This window comes from Xyrauchen texanus, chromosome 12 (assembly GCF_025860055.1).
Source record: "Xyrauchen texanus isolate HMW12.3.18 chromosome 12, RBS_HiC_50CHRs, whole genome shotgun sequence".
In the NCBI taxonomy this organism is placed as follows: Eukaryota; Metazoa; Chordata; class Actinopteri; order Cypriniformes; family Catostomidae; genus Xyrauchen; species Xyrauchen texanus.
Window position 1 is genome coordinate 18,512,419 of NC_068287.1, and position 13,380 is coordinate 18,525,798.

At 37.8% G+C, this 13,380-nt stretch overlaps 1 protein-coding gene across 1 annotated transcript in view; it reads left to right on the plus strand.

Annotated features, from left to right (window-relative positions):
* The first annotated feature begins 5,541 nt into the window (after window positions 1-5,541).
* Window positions 5,542-13,380, plus strand: part of LOC127652850 (protein tweety homolog 3-like) — a 76,489-nt gene continuing 68,650 nt past the window's right edge. Inside the window, exon 1 of the mRNA XM_052139259.1 lies at window positions 5,542-6,412. Within this exon, the coding sequence (XP_051995219.1) occupies window positions 6,287-6,412 (126 nt within the window). The 5' untranslated portion in view covers window positions 5,542-6,286. The remainder of the gene's footprint in view (window positions 6,413-13,380) is intronic.

Sequence of the window (13,380 nt, forward strand, 5' to 3'; positions counted from 1 at the left end):
GTCAAGGACTGGGTAGATTAGAAGGTAAGAGAACAATCTGTTCTCGTAGTCAACTTATTCAATGCAGGAGAAATGGGCAGGAATAAAGACCTGAGTGACTTTGACAAGAGCCAAATTGTTATGGCCAGACAATTAAGACAGAGCATCTCTGAAACAGCAAGGCTTGTGCATTAGGTGCTCCCGGTCAGCAGTGCTGAGTACCTACCGACAGTGGTCCGTGGAGGGACAAACCACAAACAGGCGACATGGTGTTGGGCACACAAGGCTACTCGATGCGTGAGTGCAATGAAGGCTCTCGTCTGGTCCAAACCTCTCATCACAGCTAATCGTCCTTGCAGTGGCAGACCACGCGTGACAACGCCTGCACAGGATCGGTACATCCGAATATCACACCTGCGGGACAGGTACAGGATGGCAACAACAAATGCCTGAGTTACACCAGGAATGCACACTCCATCAGTGCTCAGACTATAGGCTGAGAGTGAACTGAGGGCTTGTAGAACTGTTGTAAGGTAGGACCTTACCAGACATCACCGTCAACAATGTCACCTATGGGCACAAACCTACCTTCGCTGGACCAGACAGGACTGGCATAAAGTGCTCTTCACTGACAAGTCGCAGGTGTAACTGTATTTTTATTAAACCAGGGGCTATCAAAACAGCATACCCTTCACAAACACTGGTATGCTGTTTTGACAAAGTAGGCTAAATTGACAGACCCCTCTATAAAACTCAACTTCCGGTATGCTATTCTGACAAAGTATGCTACATTGACCGAACAATGGCCGGACTCAAGTTTATCATCGAAGGAATGAGTATTACACAAGGCCTGTACTCTAAAGTGGGATCGATTTGGAGGTGGAGGGTCCGTCATGGTCTGGGGCAGTGTGTAACAGTATCATTGCACTGAGCTTGTTGTCATTGTAGGCCATCTTAACGCTGTGTGTTAAAGTGAAGACATCCTTCTCCCTCATGTGGTAACCTTCCTGCAGGCTCATCCTGACATGACCCTCCAGCATGACAATGCCACTCTCCGCTACATCAATTTAGCTTATATGCCATGTATAAGCTATATTGATGTAGGGGAGAGTGGGGTAAGATGAGCCAAACAACTAAGACAATGACTTAGTTGTCTGGCCATAACAATTTGGCTATATAAAAATGCAGCCGAACATTTCTGTGCCAACACAGACTGATCGCTTGCCCCTGCCTAGCCACCCATTTGAAAAACTCACTGTTGAAAAGCATAGTTTGAATATTTGTAAAATAAATAACACCTTTGAATTGGATTCGACGTCTCCCACTTCCTCATTCTATTAAACTGTTACAATTCAAATAGAAAAAACAATGCAAAGAAAAGGAATGGATATTTACCAGTGCTCCTCACATGTTTATTTTAATGTTAGATTATTGCTTGTAATCATCTGCTGCCCAATAATCTCTAATCCAGGGATAGCTCACAATGGAATCTCTGAATTCTTTAATGATTATAATAAGTAATTGATGCTTTTGCCAATGTTTTTAGCCAGATTTCCTCTGTTCTCTTTCCCTTAACTCTGTTCTTCTATTAGTCAAAATACTCTGCTTTTATGAAGACAAAGCAACATCCTGTTCTAAATCCAAGTTAAAATTAGAAAATTGAGAGTAAAAGTAATAAAGCTTTAAATTATATATGAAAGCAATAATATGTTTTTTAATAATAATAATATTAGGTTTTTAATATTACCATACAACCAGTATGAGTGAATAAATGAAAGCCGTTTTTGACAGAGCTGGGGTAAGATCAAAAGGAGAATTTTAGGTCAAGGTTTAATGTTATGACTGGATTACTTTTGGGGTTATTTATTAATCTTGAAGCTGAATTCATTTCTTTAGGGGCAACTAAAGGGGAGTCTCTGCCAGCCATTTACATTTAATAATTATCTGATTACTGCCAAAGCATAATTTAAGTAATATCTACTTTAAAGATTTTAAGATATTTGCACAATCCAAGTAAAAAACATTTTATAAAAAAATAAGATGACAACACATGTCTCATTTTTAACATATGGTAAATTACATTATTTTGAAAGAGAAAATGCCTCTAAAAAGTTCAAATGTAATCTTAGAGGAATAGACCACACACAAATGTAAATTATCTTGTAATTTACTCCCCCTCATGCCAACCCAGATTTGCATGACTTTCTTTCTTCTGCAAAATACAAACATTTTTAGAATAATATCCCAGCTCTGTAGGTCCATATAATGCAACAGAATGGGTACCAAAGTTTTGAAGGTCACTTAAAAGTAATCCTTAAGACTCCAGTGGTTTCGAAGGGATATGATAGGTGTAGGTGAGAAACAGATCCATATTTAAGTTCATTTTGACTATAAATCTCCATTTTCACATTCTTCTGCATTTGTTTTTGGCCATTTGCATTCTTGGTGCAGGGAGTAGAATTTATAGTAAAAATGTACTTAAATATTGATCGGTCGTATCTAGAAGGGATCCCTCTTTCGTCAACTTCTCGCACATGCACAGCCTGTTATGTATAGTCTAACAATGTGTAACTACGTTCATCAGTTAACTATGTTTTTAAAAAGAACAACATGTCAATTTAAATATCAGTTTATGATGGCTAGCAAAATAATAAAGGCATGCTCATGAATTGCTTTTGATTTTAAACAACATAAGCGTTAATTATACAGTATTAAGAAGATAGCAACATATGTGCCGCAGTGATGTACTTGAGGAATCGAGAATGGTTGGCGAGCGCTCCTCGTTGCTGCGAGTTCCGCAGCTTGTGCTCTTTTCCAGTCAAATCCCATAGAAAAATGCAAACAAATGTGTCACCACTGAAGATATACATCCACTGCGAGACAGAAGCAATCTTTGTTAATTAAAATATAAAGTTACATATGAATAAAACCCTAAACCTCTTATGCACGGGGCGAAGTAGTCTCTAGCTCACCCAGTCAGAGTCCTACTACTGGCACTGATTGATACTTCTCCACTGACTTACAATATCTCATGACCGGCAGTAATACACATAGAGAATAGAGAATTTGAGTATCTGAAGTTATCAAATTTATTGTTAAATATTTATTTTAGAGCTTGAATTGATAATCAAGAAAGACTTTTTATCAAAACAGACCATTGCTGTGTGACTGCAAGACCATTGCTGTGTGACTTCAAATGCGAGGGATCCCTTCTAGACACGACCATATTGATCTGTTTCTCACCTACACCTAAAATATAACTTCTGAAGATATTTAACTACTGGATTCTTATTTTGTTGTGTTGACAGAAAGATAAATAATTAAAAAATGCCATGTATAAGCTAAATTGATGTAGGGGAGAGTGGGGTCAGATGAGCCAGGGTAAGTTGAACCACCACCTGCATCTGGGCAACCATACACAATTTGCATCCTAACAATGAATAACTGACATTATATTTCATGTTAGCTGTCATGCCACGTAATTATAGAAGAAAACCAGATACGGGCTCTACACCCCTAAAGGAGTCAAAGGAGGAAAATCCATCAGAAAAGTGTCAAAAGAAAGAAAAAATGATAGGTGAACTCTTCACAGATATCTACAAAAGGTAGAGGATGGGTAGACATTAACAGCGGGATACAAATTAACCTCTGAGACGAATAATTTATTTAGGTAAGACCTAGACAAGGAGCTGACCACATAAAAAAAGCTTTTTGGCAAGTTCTATGGCCTCACTAAAAGAAATGTGGTGTGGGTGTGGTCTAATGCACATAACTGGTAAACTGGTAATCAGAAAGTCGCTGGTTCGATCCCCACAGCCACCACCATTGTGTCCTTGAGCAAGGCACTTAACTCCAGGTTGCTCCGGAGGGATTATCCCTGTAATAAGTGCACTGTAAGTCGCTTTGGATAAAAGTGTCTGCCAAATGCATAAATGTAAATGAAATGCAGTGAACTGGCATTTGAACTTGCAAAAAGGAACAACATTCCAGTCCCCAGCAACTGGACAGAGAATAGACTTTCATGTCATTTCTTAATCCTATAGACTTGGCAAACCATCTTCAGGTTTCAGAACTGTTTGGCAGGTTAGTCTGAATGTATAGGACAGGCAAGGCTTAGTGAGTGCAACAAAGACCACAAAGTTAAATTGAGTGACTCTAAACTATTTTACTGTAGGTTGAGATTGTTTCAGAACTGTAGACAAATTAGTTGCAATATAAATTTTATGAACACCAATAATATCAGCAGAATGGGGGATTTCATTCTTAAAAATTATATTTAAAGTTATACTTTAAAATTTGATTAATTCAATAGTTAGTAATAGTAAGTAGGCCTAAATGTTTTCTCAGATGGCTGAACTTACACTGTCAGCAGGATCAACTTGTCCAAACATGAGGCAAGTTGAGACACAAGACCAGTTTATTTGGGACCCCATATTTTGTTGTCAATTTGAGTTAGTCACACTGATGTTTCAATTAATGGCACAAATCCTGAAATGGTGGTGTATGCATTAGATTTATTCCTGTCTCATATTCCCGTAGCTATAGGTCGACTTAGGTAAAAAATTGCTCATCTTACCCCACTCTCCCCTACATCATTAACGCAAAATTTAACACAATAAAAGCTTGTAAATTAAGTCAGCCCAGTCCATAAGAACCAAACTGATATAGTTGATTAATAATAAATAAATATCAATAAAATTCTTATAACATATTTTTTATTGAAAAATCAAAAACAAAACCAAAATCTCCCTTAAGAAACTCCAAGAAGATAAAGTTAGCACTTATATTTCATAATAATTCATAAACATCCCTAGTGTTACCACGAAACAAAAGTTTAAAGGCACAGTCATTTAGGATTTATGAGAATGTTTTGAACTGTTGCTATATGAATTCAGTGTGCATTTTTGAAACTTCAAATCCAGCCAGTAATAGTGGTATTTGGTTGTGGCTGTGTTAAATAGTAAAGTACCACTGGAAATAATGACAGAAAAAAAGTATTGATTTACAAAACTGGATAGATTGCCCAGCACTAAATAATATAAATCCTTTCTCCTGCATCAATTGCATTTGAAGGCCAAATTTTAATATAAAACTCTGAGATTTTAAGCAGCATTTTCTTTTGTTTTCATTCAATATGAGGCTAGTCATAGAGTCCCTAAAATGGTTTAAACATATTTTTTTATAATTCTCTCATATTATAAAGACTAGAAATTAATAATTACCTTGATGATAATTAACTAATCTTAATTTAGTTAAACACAGCTCTGGAGTTATCTGATTTCAGTTTGTCCATCCTTTAAATCAGACATACATCTGTATGTATACTATATCGTATTTGTTCAATTTTATTTTCCATTCAGTTTAAACAGTGGAAGCACAAAACTCTTGCCTTGATTACATTAAGTAGTGTGTGTGTGTGTGTGTGTGTGTGTGTGTGTGTGTGTGTGTGTGTGTGTATGTGTGTGTGTTTTGTATATTATCTGGCCACTAGAGGTCAGCATTCTCAACTGTTAGATGAACAGATCTCTTCCACTATATTAACGTGGGTTTGTTACGGTGGACATCGATCTCGTTGCTCGGTTATTCTTCACTCACACTGGATTACGGCTCGTCTCGCCGAGTTTTGTTGGCATGAAGGAGTGGCGTGACGTCTACTAACCCACGCACGGACATTTCGAATTCATAAATCCCTTCCCCGGTTATTAAGGACTAATAAGGACAAAGAAACGGAGGATTTCCACCGTGGGAATGACGGAACCGCAGAGCCAACGATTGGCAGCCATCTCGGTCAATGACTGACACCAAACGGGGGGAATACATTTGAAAACTGACTGGCATTGAGAGCAGCCTGTAGACTGAGACTCGAAGCTCTGGTGGATTTTTAGGATTGTAATGTCCGTTTATGTAGTTTTAATGTATCCAACCTAAAGGCAGTTTAAATAGGGGAAGTAGCAATCTGGTCTGAAATACACGCTTCTCTTGTGTTTACCTGCCAGCCAGCGGTGTATAGGAAAGATAAAGTCCTGTTTTATACTATTACTCTTATCTGGGGTATTTAAATGGCGCATGCTCCAAATAATTAGGTCTTTACCGACCCGGTTTTCCTCTAGGGACTTAATTCACTTTAAACATACATTAGCTTTTAAAACGATGGACTAAGAACGCTAAATAATTTTGTTTTACGAAAGCACGGAAAGCAGTCCTGGGTGCCAGTTTGAAATCTAATGACTGATAAAACCTGACACAAGTTTTGGACTTCCTGATTTGGTTTCTCTCGGGCTATTCGGGTGTGTTATTGATAAAGATTATGGCAGCAGTTGTGAATTACTCTCCACCGTGGTGGGTTAACCTGATACATAGACTGCCACACTTTAATCTGCAATTTGAACAAACCAGTAGTGATTTTCTCCCAGAAGACACCTCATACCAGCAGGTGAGTTTATGCATTACAGTAACACTTGGTACAGTAGCATGTTGACGTAATGCTGTTCAATTTTATGCAATGTTGTGCTGGATTTATGTTGAAAAGGTGCAGGATATAGATTATATTTTGTATATAGAAAATGAAGCCTATGTTGTGCTTTTTTTTTTCTTATTCTTCTTTTGCATTTTATAATTTTTTCAGGACACTTAAAGGGATAGTTCACCCAAAAATGTAAATGGTCTCATCATTTACCCTTATGCCCTCCCAGATGTGTATAACTTGCTTTCTTCTACTGCACAAACAGTCTGTAGGTCCATACAATGCAAATGAGTGGGTGCCCAAATTTTGAAGCTCCAAAGCACATAGCACATAAAGCAGCATAAAAGTAATCAGTAAAACTCCAGTGGATTAATCCATGTCTTCTGAAGTGATTTTCAATTGTTTTTCATTCACCAGTGTTTTTTAAATTTTTTTCAACAGTATTACAGGAAAACGTACTATCGTATAGTGATTTTGTTTGCTGGTGTAAAAAATGTTTTTGATCAAAATAAGCAAAAATGAAAGATCGTACCAAGGGAGTACTTTTTAATATTACTATTCCTATTGTTTTCAGTGATGTCTCAATACCATAACACAGTCAAGTTTACTGAATAATAGTTGCCTAAAAAAGATGCCTTTGTTAAAAAAACAAAACAGAGAGATACATGCAAAATTGACATTTTTGTGAAAATCACCCCAAATCTGTTTTATTCATGAAACCCACTTCTGTACATACATTTTCTGTTATTTGTAAATCCAAGGATCAGTACTATATACTACCTAACACATTGTTGCATGGTTGTTGCATTACATTTCAGAACTGCCCTGTATTTAGGCAGGGTAGTTTATCTTTCAAAGGGATTACACACCTCTTGTTCTTAAACATTTCTATGCACATTTCTTTGTGTCATAAAAAATGTCCCAGTCTTTTCATGGGACAATAAAGGATCAATCAACCTTTAGTTCATAATTGTTATTGTCAAACCTTACTTCTCCACTGTGTTGAACTCACACTGGCGTGGCTGGTGAAGGTAGGTTTCTGAGCACCCTTTGAACTACTTGGCTGCAGTCTTTCATTATAGAGAGTAAACAGATGGCCCACAGAGTGCCATAATAAGCCTGGTGACAATACATCTAATCAAAGCTCCTTAAATCACGTTTAGCCTCCACTGGATGCCTTATATTTTACTGACATTATCCAGTGTTAGGTTAAACTAGTAGGAACTTTGCATATAGAGTGGTCATGAAGACAGGACTTTATTGTTCCTGTCCATTAACATCAACCAAAGCAAAGCAGCCTGCATGTTTTAAATGACAAATTTTGTCATCAGATTGAAACTAAAAAGTCAGATGGTAGGGTGCAACTAAACACATTTATTTTTCTTAATTAATGGTGGAGCAGCACAGTGTGTTTGAAAAGAAATAAGAAAAAGTATTAATATTATTTAAAAAGGTGGCAAGATATCTTGATATCGTGTAGATATATGTTTAGATTTATAGAACAAAATTTATCAATTTACACAAATACTTTTGTGACAGCTGGTTGCTTTTTTTGAGTAAAAAATTAAGATATTCCAAATAACTGAATAGGGTTTATAATGTTCTGTTTATTTTAAACACATTTGGCTTTTCACGACATCTCAACAATTGCATAAATAAATTAATGTTAATTATAATTGGATTAGGCAATATATTCCCAATATGAACATTCTTCATAACATATTTATTCCCACCACTTGTGAAAAACAGTGTGTTTTATGTGGGCCTTTAGCCCCTGCAACAGGTGGGCTTTTTATCCCAAATACCGTCCTTTCACTTGTTGGAAAAGCATGTTGCGCCTGCTTTTTATTTAAACTTGAAGAAAACTGAAAATGACTAAATAAATGTGGCTGAAAATAAATGTGATAAATTTGCAAGATTTAAAAAATATATCATTAAATATTAGATCAAATATTATTTTCTCAAAATCAAACTTTTGGCACTGCATGCAATGATATCATGGATCATGAAAATGTTACAGTGCATAGTAACAAACAGGTGTTTAGGAAAGTACTGTTGTAGTTTTTGTTTTTGAGAAAAGAAAATCAAATGTGCCCTGGGGCCTTCAGCACCGTTGTACCCTAGAATACAGAACTAGGCATGTAATAATCTTTTTTTTTTTTTTTTTTTTTCAGCAATAATGTGATAATTTAAAAGTGTTTTCACTGTGGTCTTTGTATAGTCACAATGGTGAATTGATTTCCTGTAAATGGTTGGTTTCATGTTATAAGGTGCTTGCTGTATAATTTATTTTATCACAGGATAAGGTGATTACTTGTTTCCTTACCTTATTTATTCAAACAAGTGACAATTAGTTACGTTGGTCCTAATGACTATAATACTAATTTAGCTATAGTTAACCTGGTTGTGCAATATGGGATCACAGTAACAGGACCTGACTTGTATGTAATGTCATTTTTGGACCTTCTGTTGATACAGATTACTGGCTATTTTTAAACTCATCTTGTTTGTTCTGACTATAAATCTTATTAGGACTATATATCGGTTAACTATTCCTTTACTATGGGTTTACTGACTCAACATGCCCACAGGAACATACAGAGGAACATTTGGGTGTTCATCTGTCCTACTCAGTCATTGCAGACGTTTGTGTGTGTGTGTGTGTGTGTGTGTGTGTCAGCCTTTTGATGTTCACATAATGGCAATAATCACTTCCCATTTCAATTAGAAGTGTAGAGGAACTAGATCAAGGCAAGAATGAGTGCATAAACTTAATGCTTAGCTCCTTGTGTTCCAGATCAAAGTTCCTCTTGTTAATAACTTCCTTATTGTGATAATCACATGGGAGAAAGGACTTTTATGCAGTGTTAACCTGGGTGGTATTGCTAGTTTAAATTAAATCTTGTGCAAGGGGATGCTAAAAGTGCTCAGGAAAGCAGCTAAGACTGAGAGCAGAGGTACATCTTGACAATTCTGTTTTTCTTGGTCATAAAGCAAAAGATTTTCAGTTGTCTGAAAAAAATGTTCACTGCTGACTTTTAAACCAGCACCTGAATATCTTAAATGTATTACTTAAGTTACAAAAAAAATGTTCTGTTTTGTTGTTCAAACACACCTGATTCAACTCATCAGCTCGTTAGTGGAGACTCCAAGACCTGAATTGGGTCTGTCAGTTGGGTTAAGAACCACTGCCCTAGATATTACTTTATAATTTATGAACATTGCCTTTTGCAGCTCAAGAGTAGTCATACATTCTTCACTTTTACTAATCAACTCATTTAAAATGACTTGTATATATTATTGTATAGGAAAATCAATATGATTTTACTTTCTTCAATTGTTCATCCATAAGCTGGAACATCCAGCTTGTTTTGCATATTTATTTATCACACCGCTAAAACAATATGTAAATGCATAAGCATTTTGAATAGCTTGGAAGTAAGTAAAGCTGGAGTGCAATTTTTGCACCACTTGTGGCCCAAACAATATTACAAAAGTACTGTTTTTAGATATAAGGTTTCTCAAAAACTCCACATGAAAAACAGAAAGTCCTGCCCAAAACTCATGCCATTGGTTGAGCCAAAGTGTTGATACTATTTTGTGAAATCAACATATGAATAGTCAACACATTAAGGCCTTTTCACACCAAACGTGACGTGATTATGAGAGGCGAATCACAGACCAATGATCCTTTTCCATATAAAGCCAAACAAATGTTTGCCATTAGCACATTCACACCTTTACAATAGGTACCGCTAATCGACAAGCAATTTTACCCTGACTACAGGGAATAGTTCAATTTCACCCCTCAGACAGTGTATACACAATAATACTCAGTCTACTTGTCCAGCAGGTGAAATGAAATAGTTTGTGAAATGTCTTGAAAGTTTTAATCTGGAACAATAATAATAGTATGCAACTTACGCATACTGTATACTTGTGTTAAGTGCATTTGTTTAAAATCACTGTGTAATTCACACTCATAATGCCGGTTCAAACAAATTAAAAACAAACATTTGAGTGTATCTTATTGCCATGTATATCTACTTGTGTTATATTTGCTCAAAATCATGTTACTAATTAAACGTGATGAAAATAATAAAAATAAAGGAGCACAGACACCATTTCTTCAATTTCTGACTGAGAACAAGGAGCGCATTGCTTGTGACTCAAGAACTGTTGAACTGTACAGTCTTGTAGTGCGGCTAGCATTTGCAATGTCTCGTTCTCTTCGTCTCAGCGAACCAAGGGTACGTACATAACCGAGACGTTCCCTTACGACTCAGTCCACTTGACATTGCTTTTATTAACGCATATGGGGAACAGAATCCCATCACGCCGCACTACACAACATAACTTCCAAGAGAGGAAACATGGTGGCGCAGTCTTATGGGACAGCAACCGACATGAGCATGCCGCAGTGAGTGATCCTCATGATGGCCAGGAGGAGAGCACTCATAATGAATATATGAACTTTAGTCATAAAGTATGAATTAACTCCCTATAAACCCAGTCGGGAAGGGAGTTTATTTATAATAAAATGCTTGAGACTTTATGGAATTATTACGGCCTGAATGCAGGTGGTTGTATAAATGATGGGGAGCCCATACTTAAAGGGAAGGCCATAAGTATATATATATATATATATATATATATATATATATATATATATATATATATATATATATATATATATATATATTTATAGCCAATGAATAGCAAGGGCTCTAAACAGAGAGGATTTGTGAAGAGACATTATGTCTAGGTTGTAAAACCTTGGGAATGTGTTTTGCGAGGACCATCCTGCTGCAAAACATATGCCTTGTAAGGACACACAATTCGTCCATGCCCATGAGGAGGCCATGCCTCTAGTTGAGTGTGCTTTAACACCAATTGGGCAAGTCTGACCCTGCGACTCATAAGCCAGGGTTATTGCATCAACAATCCAGTGAGAAGTCTTTACTTGGAGACGGACATTCCTTTTTTGCATCCTCCATAGCATATAAAGAGCTGATCAGACAGTCTGAACTGGCGGGTGTGCTCAACGTATGCGTGTAGCGCCTGCACAGGACATAACGTGGAGTGGTGGTGGCGTAGTGGCTAAAGCACAGGACTGTTAATCAGAAGGTCACAGGTTCTAACCCCATGGCCAACACCATTGTGTCCTTGAGCAAGACACTTAACTCCAGGTTGCTCCAGGTTGCTCCAGGTTGCTCCTGTAATAATTGCACTGTAAGTCGCTTTGGATAAAAGCGTCTGCCAAATGCATTAAAAAAAAAATAAATAAATAAAAAAAAATAACTAATGCAATGATTGTTCCTCAGCTGGATTAAATGGAGGAGGGAAGAAGGTCTGAATGTGAACCACCTGCGCTTTGAAGGTTGTGGTCAGGACCTTGTATACATAGCATTTCCTGGGTTTGATAGTGGCTCTTGAAAGACCAGGGCCAAACTCGACATGAATTGTCGACTGATAATACATGCATGTCACCTACCTGTTTTACTGAGGCCAGAGCCAGCAGTAGTGTAGTCTTAATGGAGAGCATGCGCAAATCAAAGGCTAGAAGGGGGGCCCTGCAAGAGCTTTTAGGACTAAAGTTAAGTCCCAAGTCGGCACTGTAACCGGCCGAGGTGGGTTTAATTGTCTTGCTTTTTTAAGAAACTTTATGATTAAATCATTCTTGCCTATAGAGGCGCCGGTTTCATGTGCGTGATATTCAGATATATTTGCCACATACACTTTGAGCATTGACAGGGTGAGTCCTGCATCTAATCGCTCTTGAAGAAATATTAGAATTTCATGTGTGGTGCAGTTTACTGAGTGCTTGCTGTAGAGGCATCTTGTGAACGGTGCACTGGCTTGTAAAATGGTGTTCATGACAGAACGCATCAGTTCTGGGACATGTAGTGCACTCTGTTCAGGGGCCAAACATGCAGGTTGCACAACTGGGGCTGGGGGTGCCAGATTGTGCCATCCACTGACAATTTGCCTGATGCGAATAGAGACATGACATCGTCATCATCCCCAGCGTCAGATTCGCCAAACGAGGCCGGAGCTCGTCTCGCACATAGCTTACTGGTAAACATGCGCTTCGTGGAGATTGAGAGGCTCGTGGGGCATGTGTCAGGACGAAATCCACCTCAAATTCATCCTGCTTGACCTTGCGGCCCCACTTTGCCTCCTTGTGTGAACCCTCGGGTATCACAGAAGAGGCGGGTGGGAGGGCACGAGAGGCTGAATCATCCCTCAGAGCGAGGGCGATTTGTGATTGAAATGACTTGAGACTCATGTCCTCACAGAAGGGACAGTCTGTCTCTATATGAGCTGACTCTGCGTGGGCGTGGCCCAAACAGAAAACACATCTCTCATGCTTGACTGACAGCGGAATGTGTCTCTCGCACAAGGAACACTTACAGAATGACATCTTGAAAAAACTTGAACACGTTAGTGACTCTTTTAGATATTATATAAATAGATATATATAATTTATATTTATATCACACAATGCAATTGCTTTTTAAAAGGATTCTCTGCACCAGCCGACATGCTGCGGAGAATCAGGATGCTGAGGTCCATTCATCAGCGAAGCGTCAAGCGGAGAGGCGGAGAGATATTTGCCGGAGCACTGCTCTGTTGGCATGTAGATTCCATCCGCTGACTCGTGTGTATCGATGGTGAAGGGTAGAGAAATTCGAGACAAGAGATGATTGCTGTCTTGAAGGAAAAAAAATTGAGGAAATGGTGTCTGTGCACCTGTTTCACCAAAACAGGCGAGGCTCAAACACCATAGCCAATATTGGAATATTGGCGTTATTCTTGAGAGGTTTCAAAAAGGTTGTGTATCAAGTGGACTGAGTCATAAGGGAACCCATCTTCAGACCCATTATTAGATACTTTAATACTGCTACCAACAGACAAGCACAGTAATAATGTTTTTG